This window comes from Pristiophorus japonicus, chromosome 1 (genome assembly GCF_044704955.1).
Source record: "Pristiophorus japonicus isolate sPriJap1 chromosome 1, sPriJap1.hap1, whole genome shotgun sequence".
NCBI lineage: Eukaryota > Metazoa > Chordata > Chondrichthyes > Pristiophoridae > Pristiophorus > Pristiophorus japonicus.
This window is the reverse complement of record NC_091977.1, coordinates 152,530,193-152,543,529: the sequence shown is the minus strand read 5'-3', so window position 1 is coordinate 152,543,529 and position 13,337 is coordinate 152,530,193. Positions and strand designations below refer to the sequence as shown.

Sequence of the window (13,337 nt, the reverse complement as noted above, 5' to 3'; positions counted from 1 at the left end):
GATGCCAGTTCATTGGACATATTCAAGAGGGAGTTAGATATGGTCCTTATGGCTAAAGAGATCAAGGGGTATGGAGAGAAAGCAGGAAAGGGGTACTGAAGGAATAATCAGCCATGATCTTATTGAATGGTGGTGCAGGCTCGAAGGGCCGAATGGCCTACTCCTGCACCTATTTTCTATGTTTCTATGTCATCCTGAGAGAGGACATCAAGTTCCAACAGGCCCGACACACTGCTATTCCCCCGGGGCAGGACCTCAGCATCTGGAGCTATCTGGCTGAGCACAGATTGCTGCCATGCTTCGCCAACGTTAGTTCCCCGTGCAATTAATAGGGCCCCAGACTTTATGGCAGCAGTCAGTGCCTGCATAGATTCAAATTGACTCTGCATCAGGGCAGACTGCGACTGCAGCACACCACAGAGCTGGTTGGTACCACCACTCACTGACGACATGACAGTCTGCAGGCCTACCATAGCACGGTCTAGTGCTCAATGGCTACAGCCACGTCAGCCATAGCCCATGCCACCGTATTGGGACCGCATGGTCACTTGAAACATCCAACATCCGTTGGTATCTACTAAGGATGGGCTCAATGGGCTGCTGAGACACAAATGCAATTGTTGAGGCAGCCTCCACCACACTCAAAGCAAGTGTATCGACACTCTCGGGCACCCTTGACAAAATTGCTGTGCATTTGCAATGACTGTCTTGCGAGATCCTCTAAGTCAGCTCATCATCAGAGTGCTGCTGAGCATCACTCAGGCGCGCACACACCCTCCGGGGAACTGGCCCCCTGATCTCCCCTCCCCCGTAGCATCGTTGCAGGCGACTGGGTCCTGGAGCATCACCCACCTCCATCTCCCTGACTACACCTTCTGAGAAAAAGTTGCTGGCCCTGCTCTGTGAGGATGCTGGATCCTCTGTCACTTCCAGAGAGGTGTCCTCCGCCTCTTCGTCCTCTCCACCGTCACCTGCAGTGGAAGGCTGACATGCAGGCCCCTGCCGTCTGGTTGATCATCTGAAAGCACAAAGCCAGAGAAGAGTGGTTACCTGCAGGGGAGGGGGCTAGGAGCGGCAAAGACATTCGAAAATGGCAGTCTCATGGAAAGAGATGAAGGATTGTGGTGTCAAGCCGAAGTGGCCTGCCAGATGCTGCAAAGGAATTCAATATACCATTATTGTCCCCAGGGGGGTCAGCGAGACCCACCGCTATGGCACCAAATTGAATGCCCATCAGGGCCGAGACGCATTCCTTCAACGAAGTCAACTCCTGGAGTTCAGAGACCCCTACTCAAGTCATCATCTGCTCCCTGCGGCTGTAGACGAGCTTCTCATGTAAGATTAAAGAGAACATCTGAGTTAGAGCCCTTCTATCAATGTGTCCCAAGTGTCTTACATAGTTTGGTAGATGTTACTGTATGAGAGTCTTCACAGTTCGATGTAACTTCCATTCGCTGCGTGGACTCGCTGTGGCAATGCTTAAATTAGGGGCCAAGGACCTAACAGTAACAGGGAGGCTACCAGATTTGAGACACATATGAAGACAGGAGTTAACAACAAGAGTGATGAGTCTGCAGAACCGAGTAACAAGGTTAACAGGCCGTTGCAGTGGGTGAGGCTTCAAATGGGAACCTTGCACCTGGCCTCACCCACGCAGAGCCTGGATTGAGCAAAGAGTGCACATTGAGCTCAGAGCATAGCATGTTGATGTTTCACATATAAGATACTCACCCTCATCAGGCACGTCATCTCATTCCATTTTTTAGAGCATTGAGTGGCTGTCCTGGCCACCGTGTCACTCGCAGAAACTTCTTCTGAGATTTCCTTCCATCTCGCTCGGTGAGTTGGTGGTTGTAGTCTCCTCCCAGCCTCTATCCTGAGCAATTCCCGCCATCTCTCCAGGGCATCAAGGAGTGCATCCGAGAATGTGTGGGCACACTGATGAGCTACTGCTACTAGGTCTGCCATCTTCACCATCTTAGTGAGTGCCTGGGAAGTGAATATAACCATGAGGCATTGAGGTACCCAATCAATGCCTCAATGGAATCCATGTCTGTGGCTCAGCCTAAAGCCCAGATGTTGAGGCCCCGCTTAACGGCCCACTCAATACCACTTACTGCCTCCAGGTAAGTGTGCAACGCCATGATTTTATGCTACAATCCACTTTTCAGGCAGCAAAACTGAATTTCGCATTTTTCGCACCTAACGCTTGGCATTAAAAAATTCTCTCAGCTGGTGACACCGCCTCAAAATCGGCAGTACCGAATTTTGACCCCTAAAGCTTACCTTTGCCTGTCCCGCACAGTGGTGACCAATTTGTCAAAGGGGTCCTTTAATAGGTGTTAAACCCCTATTTTATATATTCAAGGGGATAATTTATATCCTTTTGTAATACAGCGAGTTACAATTATTCACAGCTGCTTTAATGTTATAATATTTTAGCGCAGGGATGACCAAACTGGGGCCCATCGGCCATATGCGGCCCTCAAAACCAGGCAAGCAGCCCTCAGAGTTTAAGAAACTCATTATTTGCACTTCTGTTTGTTACCAACTGATTATTCCTCTTTGAAATTTGTGGGTCTGGAGGTTTGGAAATGGCTGTTCCTTAATGGTGGATAATCCTAAATCGGAACACCAAGATCTGTTAGTATCAGCAACTTGAACATGTCTAGATTAATGGGAAAAACGTAAAACCATGTTAAACTGGAGGAAGGGATTTTAAGCTTCTGTGTGCAAGTAATTGCTGGTTTCACATACTATAAGACACACAGTTAGTGCTATGCTTAAACAGAGTGCAATGTGAAGATTTAGTTGTGCAGCTCATATTTTAGATGATGAAGAGTGTACTGGTACCCAGGGTGCCCAATGAAGAAAAAGGAAAGTGGGTGGTATGTTACCTTGCCCACTCTAATCAGATCATTGAAATTATTGCAGCATTAGTCTGCAGTTCTGGGGGTGACAGAGATGGCACTTAGTGCCAGTGCCACATCCCTCCAAATAGCACAAGACATGTTTGTGGCATGCTCCCATGGGGAACCAGCAATCACTCTCTTCTTTGCCAAACCTTCTTGAGGAGAGTTTGGAGGTCGGTCTCATTGAAATTGTGTGCTCCTCTTTTATTCTTCATAGCAATGTCCTTGCCCTTTCTTCTGCTATCCCTGCCAGATCCTCCTGTGGAAGACATTCTTGAAAAGTGGAAGCATGAGCTAAACGTTACAGTTACCTGACAATCAATTCAGTGAAACTGATTATCTGCTGTTGAAATCTTCAGCCAGACTTTTAAAGGTTGCACTCTAATTTCCAAGCACCCAAGAGCAGTAAGCCCGTTTAATATGAGATTTACACTAGCAAACGGCCAATGATACTTAAATGAGCTGATTCTGTAAATGATGTTGGATTCAGCTCTGCAGAATACCAGTGGGCGTGAATCCCAATTCATTGGTACAAATCTAGTGCAATTAGATATGTGGAATTTCAGAGCTAAATTCTCCATGGAACCTAGCCCAAACAAAGGCTATAGCAAGAGAAATTCTCCAAAATGTGACCCCAATCTTGGCCTGCTGAAACTGGTTGCCTAGCACAACGACAGAACCCAGGTGCCATGTGAGAGGGGCACATACACCAGTCCCACCTGTCTGTGGAAACTCACAAAGCTGTGTCAACTCAGCCAAAAGTTCAATAAACGCTAATGTAATAGGCAGCCCCAGCAGTACATAAAATGCCACAGTATGTACACTGAGCCATGAATATTGTATGTCACAGAAACAATGTAAAAATGCATGTCAATGTGTTATGCTGAAGAACTATAATAAAAAATGCATTTTAAAAAATGAACTAAAAGTAAGATGTCAAATAATCATTTTCATTTATTTTGTACCGAGTAACTAAGTATGTCAACTATATTTGACATCAAACCATAATAAGCTAAATAAATACATATTTAGTGATGAACTAATTAGGCACTAAAGTACTACCTAACCTTTTTGCGGCATCCTTTGAATAATAAAGCTTCAGGGTTTCTTCAGCCTTTTGCAAAAGTCTACCTTCAAGCAGTAGTCGATCAGCTTGGGAAATTATCCCAAACCTGTGCACTATGGGGATCTTGAATATCGGCATCTTTACAGGCGACCGATTGTGTATCGTATCTCAAAGTCTATACCTATATTCACAATAAATAAAAGGCAAAAAGTTAGTATAGTGATATATACAGTAATGAATGCTTTGGAAGGAGTTGCAAGGCAAGAATTCACTTCAAGAGATTGAAATTATGTTATAAACCATGAAAGCACAATTTAAGTGATTTAGGAATGCCAGCATAGCCAAGATATAGGGATAGTTGTCTTCACTGCCTGGACAGTAATCTAGTAGAGCAGATAGTCTGCACTTCATTAGAAACTGTCTGATTTTCATTCTATTGATTTCATTGGGATGAAAATCAGACAAATTCTATAAAGGAGGCCATTTGTCCCATAAAACATGCACCAGCTCTCTGAAAAAGCTATCCACTTAGTCCCAATCCAGCCTTTCCAAATATCCTTTTAAAATTCATTTATTCAAGTATTTATCCACTTCCTTTTCAAAAGCTACTATGGATATAGTATCACTGATTCGAGTAAAGCATTCAATGTCCCAGCAATCCTCTGCATAAACAATTTTCTCCGAAAGTTTGTTCTTTTGGTGATGATCTTAAATTTATGTCCTCTAGTTACCACCTCACCAACCAGTTGAAAAAGCTTATCCTGATTTATTTCACCAAAAGATCGCATAATTTTGTAATCTCTATTAGATTGCCTCTTAACATTCTCTGTTTCTCCAGCCTCTCATCATACCTAAAATTTCTCATTCATGGAATCTCTTCAATGCAATCTTCATTATCTTGTCAGGCTTCTTAAAGTAGATCATCCAAAACTAGACATAATGAGGTAGAAATTTGGCTTGGGCAATGCAAAATAGGCAAAAGCGAATAGGCCCGATTTTCTTTTGTAACTGTTTTGGTTATGCAGTTTAACAATCTATTTGCTTTGTTGATTTAGATGAAGGAATAAAGAGCCACATATCCAACTTTGCTGATCATACATCATCATAGGCAGTCCATCTAAATCGAAGAAGACTTCCACTCTAAAAGTGAGTTCTTAGGTGACTGGACAGTCCAATACGGGAATGACAGTCTCTGTCACAGGTGGGACAGACAGTCGTTGAAGGAATGGGTGGGTGGGGAGTCTGGTTTGCCGAACGCTCATTCCACTGCCTGCGCTTGTTTTTTTCATGCTCTCTGCGACGAGACTCGAGGTGCTCAGCACCTTCCCGGATGCACTTTTTCCACTTAGGGCGGTCTTTGGCCAGGGACTCCCAGATGTCGGTGGGGATGTTGCATTTTATTAAGGAGGCTTTGAAGGCGCCCTTGAAACATTTCCTCTGCCCACCTGGGGCTCGCTTGTCATGTAGGAGTTCCGAGTAGAGCGCTTGCTTTGGGAGTCTTGTGTCAGGCACGTGAACAATGTGGCCCCCCCAATGGAGCTGTTCGAGTGTGGTCAGTGCTTCGATGCTGGGGATGTTGACCTGATCGAGAACACTAACGTTGGTGCGTCTGTCCTCCCAGGGGATTTGCAAGATTTGCGGAGACATCGTTGGTGATATTTCTCCAGTGATTTGAGGTGTCTACTGTATATGGTCCACATCTCTGAGCCATACAGAAGGGCGGGTATCACTTCAGTCCTGTAGACCATAAACTTGGTGCCAGATTTGAGGACCTGATGTTCAAACACTCTTCCTCAGGCGGCCGAAGGCTGCGCTGGTGCACTGGAGGCGGTGTTGAACCTCGTTATCGATGTCTGCCCTTGCTGATAATAGGCTCCTGAGGTATGGAAAGTGGTCCACGTTATCCAGGACCGAGCAGTGGATCTTGATGACTGGAGGGCAGTGCTGTGTGGCGGCACTGCTTCTGCTGCCGTTGCTGTTTTGGGGCTATATTGATGTTGATGACGGAACGGTTTAGGAGGTGGTCCGTCCAGCAGTCGTCAACTCCTGCCATGGCGCGGGTGATGCGCATGTCCTTGCGATCCCTGGCTCGAACGATGACGTAGTCGAGCAGGTGCCAGTGTTTGGAGCGAGGGTGTTGCCACGATGCCTTGTACTTGTCCTTCTGGCAGAACAAGGTGTTAGTGATGACAAGGTCATGTTCTAGACAATTTGTCAGGAGCAGGGTACCACTGACACCAAGTTAGGTGGCACAGCAAAGAGTGTAGATGGGTGCAGAAAATTTAAAAGGGACATTGACAGATTAAGTGTGTGGGGAAAACTGTGGCAGATGGAGCTTAAAGTGGCGAAGTGTGAGGTCCTTCAGAAAAGAAAAGCAGAGCTTTTTCCAAATTGCATGAACCCAGGAACTGTGGAGGAGCAGAGATTTAGGGGTCCCGTACAAAATCATTAAAAGCTAGTGGACACGTACAAAAAATTAATTAAAAGGCTAATAGAATGTTAGGTATGGGGCATTCAGATGAGGCCTGGCCCTCATAATGCCGAGGTCAGGACGGTTTGCCGCCCACCTCAGCCCCCATCTGCCCGATTTCCACTCAGAGTTAAAATCGGGGCACTTGTTTCCTTCTGCATTGATAGACAAAACCTTGTATCTGTTCATTAATGTAATCTTTTTAGTAGTTTCACATACTTTCTTACCTTTCAACCTTAATCCATCAACAATCCTCATTTCCCTGGATTCACTTGTCTCTTTTTCATGGAAACCCTCTCCCTCATTGTGCTGGTCCCAGCTCTGATCCTTGATGATTCTCTCTCAAGGTGTTGGTGAATGGATAGTATTAGACTCAGTAAATAAGTCACTCATGTCTGTGAAATGACCAGTATAACACCACACATTGAGAGAGAATCATCAGGGATCGGAGCTGGGACCAGCACAATCAGACAGTAGGAGCTTTGAATATTGTTTATTATATGAATATGACTAAATTCTGCTTGTTTTAGGGTTAGAATTGCAGTTGTTTTCCTCGAGAGGGCGATGTCCCATGGCACCCTATTTTTATAATAAACAATATTCATAGCTCCTACTGCAGTCTGTAATTCTTAGGTACTTTTGCCATATCAAGTTCTTCAGATTCTGTTCGCCCTGATATTTATTCATTCTTTTGGAAGTTCCCTCTTGGCTACTGGACCAACAGCCATTGTGGCTGACTGGTAGTCTGGATATTGAACCTAATTATGCTCCGTTCACTGTTTCCTAGATGCACCTTGTCTTTCCATTGTTCCTTGCATAGAATTAGATCTAGCACCGCCTCCTTCCTTGTTGGGCTAAAAATTTACCGATCTAATATATGCAGTGTTAGCTCTTTCAGTCTGTCACTGTTCTCCAGGTCACTGTCACTTCAATGTCAACCACCAACCATGTTTAAAGTGTCCAAAGTCGGCTTTTACCAGCCCAGCTGCCTGATCATGAAGAAAGTAACCAACTGCTCTCACGGTCACAAGCTGATATGCTTTCATGAAACGGGAGTGTGGTTATGAGGAAGGAAAGGAATCAAACATTTAGGAAAAGAAAATAGGATTCTTCAGCACAATTCTAGTGGTCCAATGGAATATGCCATAGACGAAAAATAAGACATTTTACAGTAAGACTACAGGATCGTAAGAGAGAGGACCTGCAATAAAATAGAAATTGGACGATTACCCACCAGTGTATGCCGGGGACAGACCTCAAATCTTCACAGCAAAGTCCCAACCTTTGCCCTCTTCCCTCTTGGCCTTCAGTCTCCAAACTGAACCTCCACAAGCTGCGACAGAAGGCAGCTGGCTGCGCGGGCTGAACCCTGGAGCAGCCCCGGAGCGGTGCGGAGCGGTGCAGTCACTCGATGCTCAGCACCCCGCCGCATCCTTTGTTGTGTCCCGGCGGTTTCTATGGAGACCAAGTGAAGCGCGCGCCACCTCAGCAGCGAACAGCGGCCTGGAAGCAGGACTCTGCAAAACAGGCTCTCATTTTTTTTTTAAGTATCTTGCTGGCTTTAAAACGTTTGTGAAGTGGTTTTGCACAGACAGTCCTTCACCCCGAAAAATCTCCTCATTTCTGATGAAATGCAAGCAATTAGACTTGTCGACATAGTTGTTTCTACCAATGCCTCAAAATACTACCACATCGCAATGATACCACCCTCTCATGCTTCTATATTTACCTGTTTCAAGGTAGCCACCACATTTGTGATTCTGTTGCTTGACTAGTCTGTTGGACAGCTCCCCAGATGTTAGTGAGGATGACTTTGCAGGGTTGACTTTGCAGCCAACTAGGCCCACCAGATCGAGTAAGGACGGCAGATTTTCTTTCCCGGAAAATCATCGTCACCATTACTGATACTAGCTTTTTCTCCTCTTCTCATGCCCATATAATTAAAGCAATTATTGTCCCTTTACCATCCCGTTTACGCTTTAAAATGGGGCGGTAGTGGGCAGAACATAAAATATCATTCCACTCATTTCGCACTACTTTTACAGATGGTCAGATTTTGCAGAGGACTATAATCCTTGTAGCCAAAGATCATCTGAAACTTGGAGGTACAGTAGCATAGTGTTTATGTTACTGGACTAATGATCCGGAGACATGAGTACAAATCCCACAATTGCATTAAATAAATCTGCATAAAAAGCTAGTATCAGTAATGGTGACGATGATTTTCCGGGAAAGAAAATCTGCCGTCCTTACTCGATCTGGTGGGCCTAGTTGGCTGCAAAGTCAACCCTGCAAAGTCATCCTCACTAACATCTGGGGAGCTGTCCAACAGACTAGTCAAGCAACAGAATCACAATTGTACTCACTGAATCATAGCTTTCAGACTCCTCCATCCCGCCAGCAGGATAGACCCACCAAAGGTGGCAGCACAGTATCCCTGTATCCTTGGGAGTCCTCAACATTGACTCCGGGGTCTATGAAGTCTCATGGCATCAGGTCAAATATCCTGCTAATTACTGCCCTCCATGTTGAAAACCACTTGGAAGAAGCATTGAGGGTAGCATAGGCACAGAATGTACTCTGGGTGGGGGACTTCAATGTCCAACACAAAGAATGGCTCGGTAGCACCACTACTGACTGAGCTGTCCGAGTCCTGGATCTGGACCTGCGGCAGGTGGTGAGAGAACCAAATATTAAGTAAAAACCTACTTGACCTCTTCCTCACCAATCTATCTGTCACAGTATTGGTTGGAGTGACCACCGCACAATCCTTGTGGAGATTAAGTCCCATCTTCACTCTCCACCGTGTTGTGTGGCACTACTACTGTGTTAAATGGGATAGAGTCAGCAGCTCAAAACTGGACATCCGTGAGGCATTGTGGGCCATCAGCAGCAGCAGTATTTCACCACAATCTGTATCCTCATGGTGCAGTATATTCCTCACTCTACAATTACCATCAAGCTAGGGGGCCAACCCTGGTTCAATGAGGAGTGTAGAAGAGCATGCCAGAGGCAGCACCAGGCGTACCTAAAAATGAAGTGTCAACTTGGTGTGAAGCTACATCAGAGGACTACATGCAGGCTAAACAGTGGAAGCAGCATGTTATAATAAACAGAGCTAAGCAACCAATGGATCAAATCAAAGTTCAGCCATGGGCAGCACCAGGCATACCTAAAAATGAAATGCCAACCTGGTGAAGCTACAACACAGGACTACACGCTAAACAGCAGAAGCAGAATGCTATAGACAGAGCTAAGTGATCCCACAACCAACGGATCAGATCAAAGCTCTGTAGTCTTGCCAATATGGTCGTGAATTCTGGTGGACAATTAAACAACTAATGAGAGCGGAGGCTCCATGAACATCGCCATCCTCAATGATGGTGGAACCCCACACATTTGCAGTATTTGCAGCCAGAAGTGCCGAGTGGATGATTCATCTTGGACTCCTCCTCAGGTCCCCACCATCACAGAAGACAGTCTTCAGCCAATTCAATTCACTCCACGTGATATCAAGAAATGACTGAGTGCCCAGGATGCAGCAAACACTATGAGCCCCGACAACATCCTGGCTGTAGTGCTGAAGATTTGTGCTCCAGAACTAGCCACGCCTCTAGCTAAGCTGTTCCAGTATAGCTGCAACACTGGCATCTGCCTGACAACGTGGAAAAATACACAGGTATGTCCTGTCCACTAAAAGCAGGACAAATCCAATCTGGTCAATTACCACCCCATCAGACTACTGTCAATCATCAGCAAAGTGATGGAAGTCAGTGCTGTCAAGCGGCACTTACCAATAACCTGCTCACCAATGTTCAGTTTGGGTTCCGCCAGGACCACTTGGCTCCATCCTCATTACAGCCTTGATCCAACCATGGACAAAAGAGCTGAATTCCAGAGATGAGGTTAGAGTGACTGCCCTTGACATCAAGGCAGCATTTGACCAAGTGTCAAGGAGCCCTAGTAAAATTGAAATCAATGGGAATCAGGGGAGAAACCCTCCACAGGCTGGAGTCATACCTAGCACAAAGGAAGATGGTTGTGGTTATTGGAGGCCAATCATCTGAACCTCAGCACATCACTGCAGGAATTCCTCAAGCAGTATCCTACGCCCAACCATCTTTAGCTGCTTCATCAATGACCTTCCCTCCAACATAAGGACAGAAGTGGGGATGTTCACTGATGATTGCACTGTGTTCAGTTCCATTTGCAACTCCTCAGATAATGAAGCAGTCCATGCCGTTCATTTAGCAAGACCTGAACAACATTCAGGCTTGAGCTGATAAGTGGCAAGTAACATTTGTGCCACACAAATGCCAGGCATTGACAATCTCCAACAAGATCTCTAACCACCACCCCTTGACATTCAACGGCATTACAGAATCACAGAGAATCTCCCAACATCAACATCCTGGGGGGTCACCATTAATCAGAAACTTAAGTGGACAAGCTATATAAACATTTGGCTACAAGAGCAGGTCGGAGGCTGGGCTTTCTGTGGCAAGTGACTCACCTCCTCACCAATGTTCTCTGTAAGCTGCGCAGCCTGCTTCTTAATGAGCGGACTTGTAAAGTTTCTGCGCATGCACGGTATTTACAATGTAAAAGCCAGTGAGCGGCCTGCGCGAGACCTTTCAGAGTACTGCGAGGGCGCATGAGCACACCTTAGCGGCAACATTGCTTCTAACTTCCTAAAGCCTTTCCACCATCTACAAGGCACGTCAGGAGTATGATGGAATACTCTCCACTTGCCTGGATGACTGCAGCTCCAACAACACTCAAGAAGCTCGACACCATCCAGGACTAAGTAACCGGCTTGATTGGCAACCCATTCACCACCTTAAACATTTACTCCCTCCACCACTGGCGCACCATGTCTGCAGTGTGTGCCATCTACAAGATGCATTGCAGCAACTCACAAAGGCTTCTTTGACAGCATCTCCCAAACCCATGACCTCTACCATAAAAAAATAAGGTCAGCAAGTGCATGGAAACGCAACCACCTCCAAGTTTCCCCTTAAATCACACCACAATCCTGACTTGAAAATATATAGTTGTTCCTTCATCATTCCTGGGCCAAAATCCTGGAAATCCCTCCCTAACAGCACCGTGGGAGTTCCTTCACCACAAGGACTGCAGCAGCTCAAGAAGTCGGCTCACCGCCACCTTCTCAAGGGCAATTAAGGATGGGCAATAAATGCTGGCCTTGCCAGCGACAGCCATATCCTGGAATGAATAAAAAATATATATTGCCACTGCAACACTATGGGCCCAAGTTTCCACATGATTTGCACCTGATTTTTAGGAGCAACTGGTGGAGAACGGACTATCTTAGAATTCGCAATTCTCCACATTTTTTTTTCTGCAGTTCTAGTCAGGTAGAACAGTTCTACTTTGGAACAGAATTTTTTCCTCAAAAGGGGGCGTGTCTGGCCGCTGACGCTTGATTTGAAAGTTTCCACAGTGAAAATGTACTCCAAACTAAAGTAGAATGGAGCAAGTGAAGATTTTTGTAGAACTGAAAAAACCTGTTCTACACATTAAAAAATCAGGCGCAGGTTACAAATCAGGCGACGAGAACGAGGTGGGGGGGGGGAGGGGGGAAGGGAACTCATTAAATTCTACAATCAATCCTTATTTATACTTTTACAAATATTATACAAATAAATCCAACCTGAATAAACATTTATAAGCAAAGAAAAGATAAACCATCTTCCTACCTGTGTGAAAGTGCTTCAGCCAGGAAGAATGGTGCAGCAAACCTCACAAAACGAGGGAGCCAACCGAACGCGGGGGGTGGGGGGAGGAGGGAGCCGACCGAACGCGGGCCGGGGGGGAGGGAGGAGGGAGCCGACCGAACGCGGGCCGGGGGGGAGGGAGGAGGGAGCCGACCGAACGCGGGCGGGGGTGGGGGGAAGGAGGGAGCCGACCGAACGCGGGCGGGGAGGAGGGAGCCGACCGAACGCGGGCCGGCGGGGGGGGGAGGAGGGAGCCGACCAAATGCGGGGGGGGGGGGGGGAGCCAGGGAGGGAGCCTACCGAACGCGGGGGGTGGGGGGGTTGGAGGGAAGGGAGCCGACCGAATGCGGGGGGGAGGGAGGGAGCCGACCGAACGCAGGAGGGAGGGAGCCTACCGAACGCGGTGGTGGGGGGAGGGAGGGAGCCGACCGAACGCGGGGAGGGGAGGGAATGGAGCCATTCCAGACGGCTGGCGGGAAAGAGAGAAGGCTGCAGCAAGCCTCAGTAATTGAGGAGCCATTTCTCGACGGCAAAAGGGGGAGGTCGTCGGGAAACGGCTGCCTCAACTTTCTGAGGCTTCCTGCACCCTTCTCACTGCTACAAGAAGCCTCTGTGCTGATGGCAATGTACTTTTATTAAAAAATGTTCAAAAACTAAACAGCTACAAAGAACTACAAAGAACTACAAAAATGGGCGAGTGCCAATGTTTTTTTCACACTGAGCATGCGCGAAGGCTCCAACGCGCACGTACGTTGCCGGCAGGAAAAAAACTAATTTAAATAGTACCCGCCCCCTCCCACTTACAAAATCGGCGCGAGTGTAGGCTCCGCCCCCCTGGGTGCCGCGCCAAACAGACAAGGAGCTGCAAAGCGCTCCAGAATCGCTCGTTTTTTTTCCGGCGCCGTATTAGGCGCGAAAAACGGGCGCCCAACTCGAGGGGCGCCCGTTTTTTATCATGTGGAAACTTGGGCCCATTAAATGTGTGTGTGTTTCAGAGCTCTATCACACATGGAGCTTCCCTTGTACCCATTCAAAATGGGCTTTGTATGGATAAAGTGCTTGTGCACTATATGCACAAGCCATACACACCTCAACTTATCTTTTCAACACCAACTCTCATCACTGATTTCTGGATGACAAAACAGCGCATA

The 13,337-nt window shown here is 46.7% G+C and overlaps 1 protein-coding gene across 3 annotated transcripts in view; it reads right to left on the bottom strand.

The window, feature by feature from the left end:
* tmem232 (transmembrane protein 232) overlaps positions 1-7,859 on the bottom strand; it is a 243,252-nt gene extending 235,393 nt beyond the window's left edge. For all 3 annotated transcript variants that reach the window (XM_070865244.1, XM_070865252.1, XM_070865259.1), the window contains exons 1-2: positions 7,683-7,859; positions 3,980-4,159 (exon numbers count right to left, since the gene is read on the bottom strand). In XM_070865244.1, coding sequence (XP_070721345.1) covers positions 3,980-4,116 — 137 coding nt within the window. In that variant the 5' untranslated portion in view covers positions 4,117-4,159; positions 7,683-7,859. The remainder of the gene's footprint in view (positions 1-3,979; positions 4,160-7,682) is intronic.
* Positions 7,860-13,337: the final 5,478 nt, after the last annotated feature.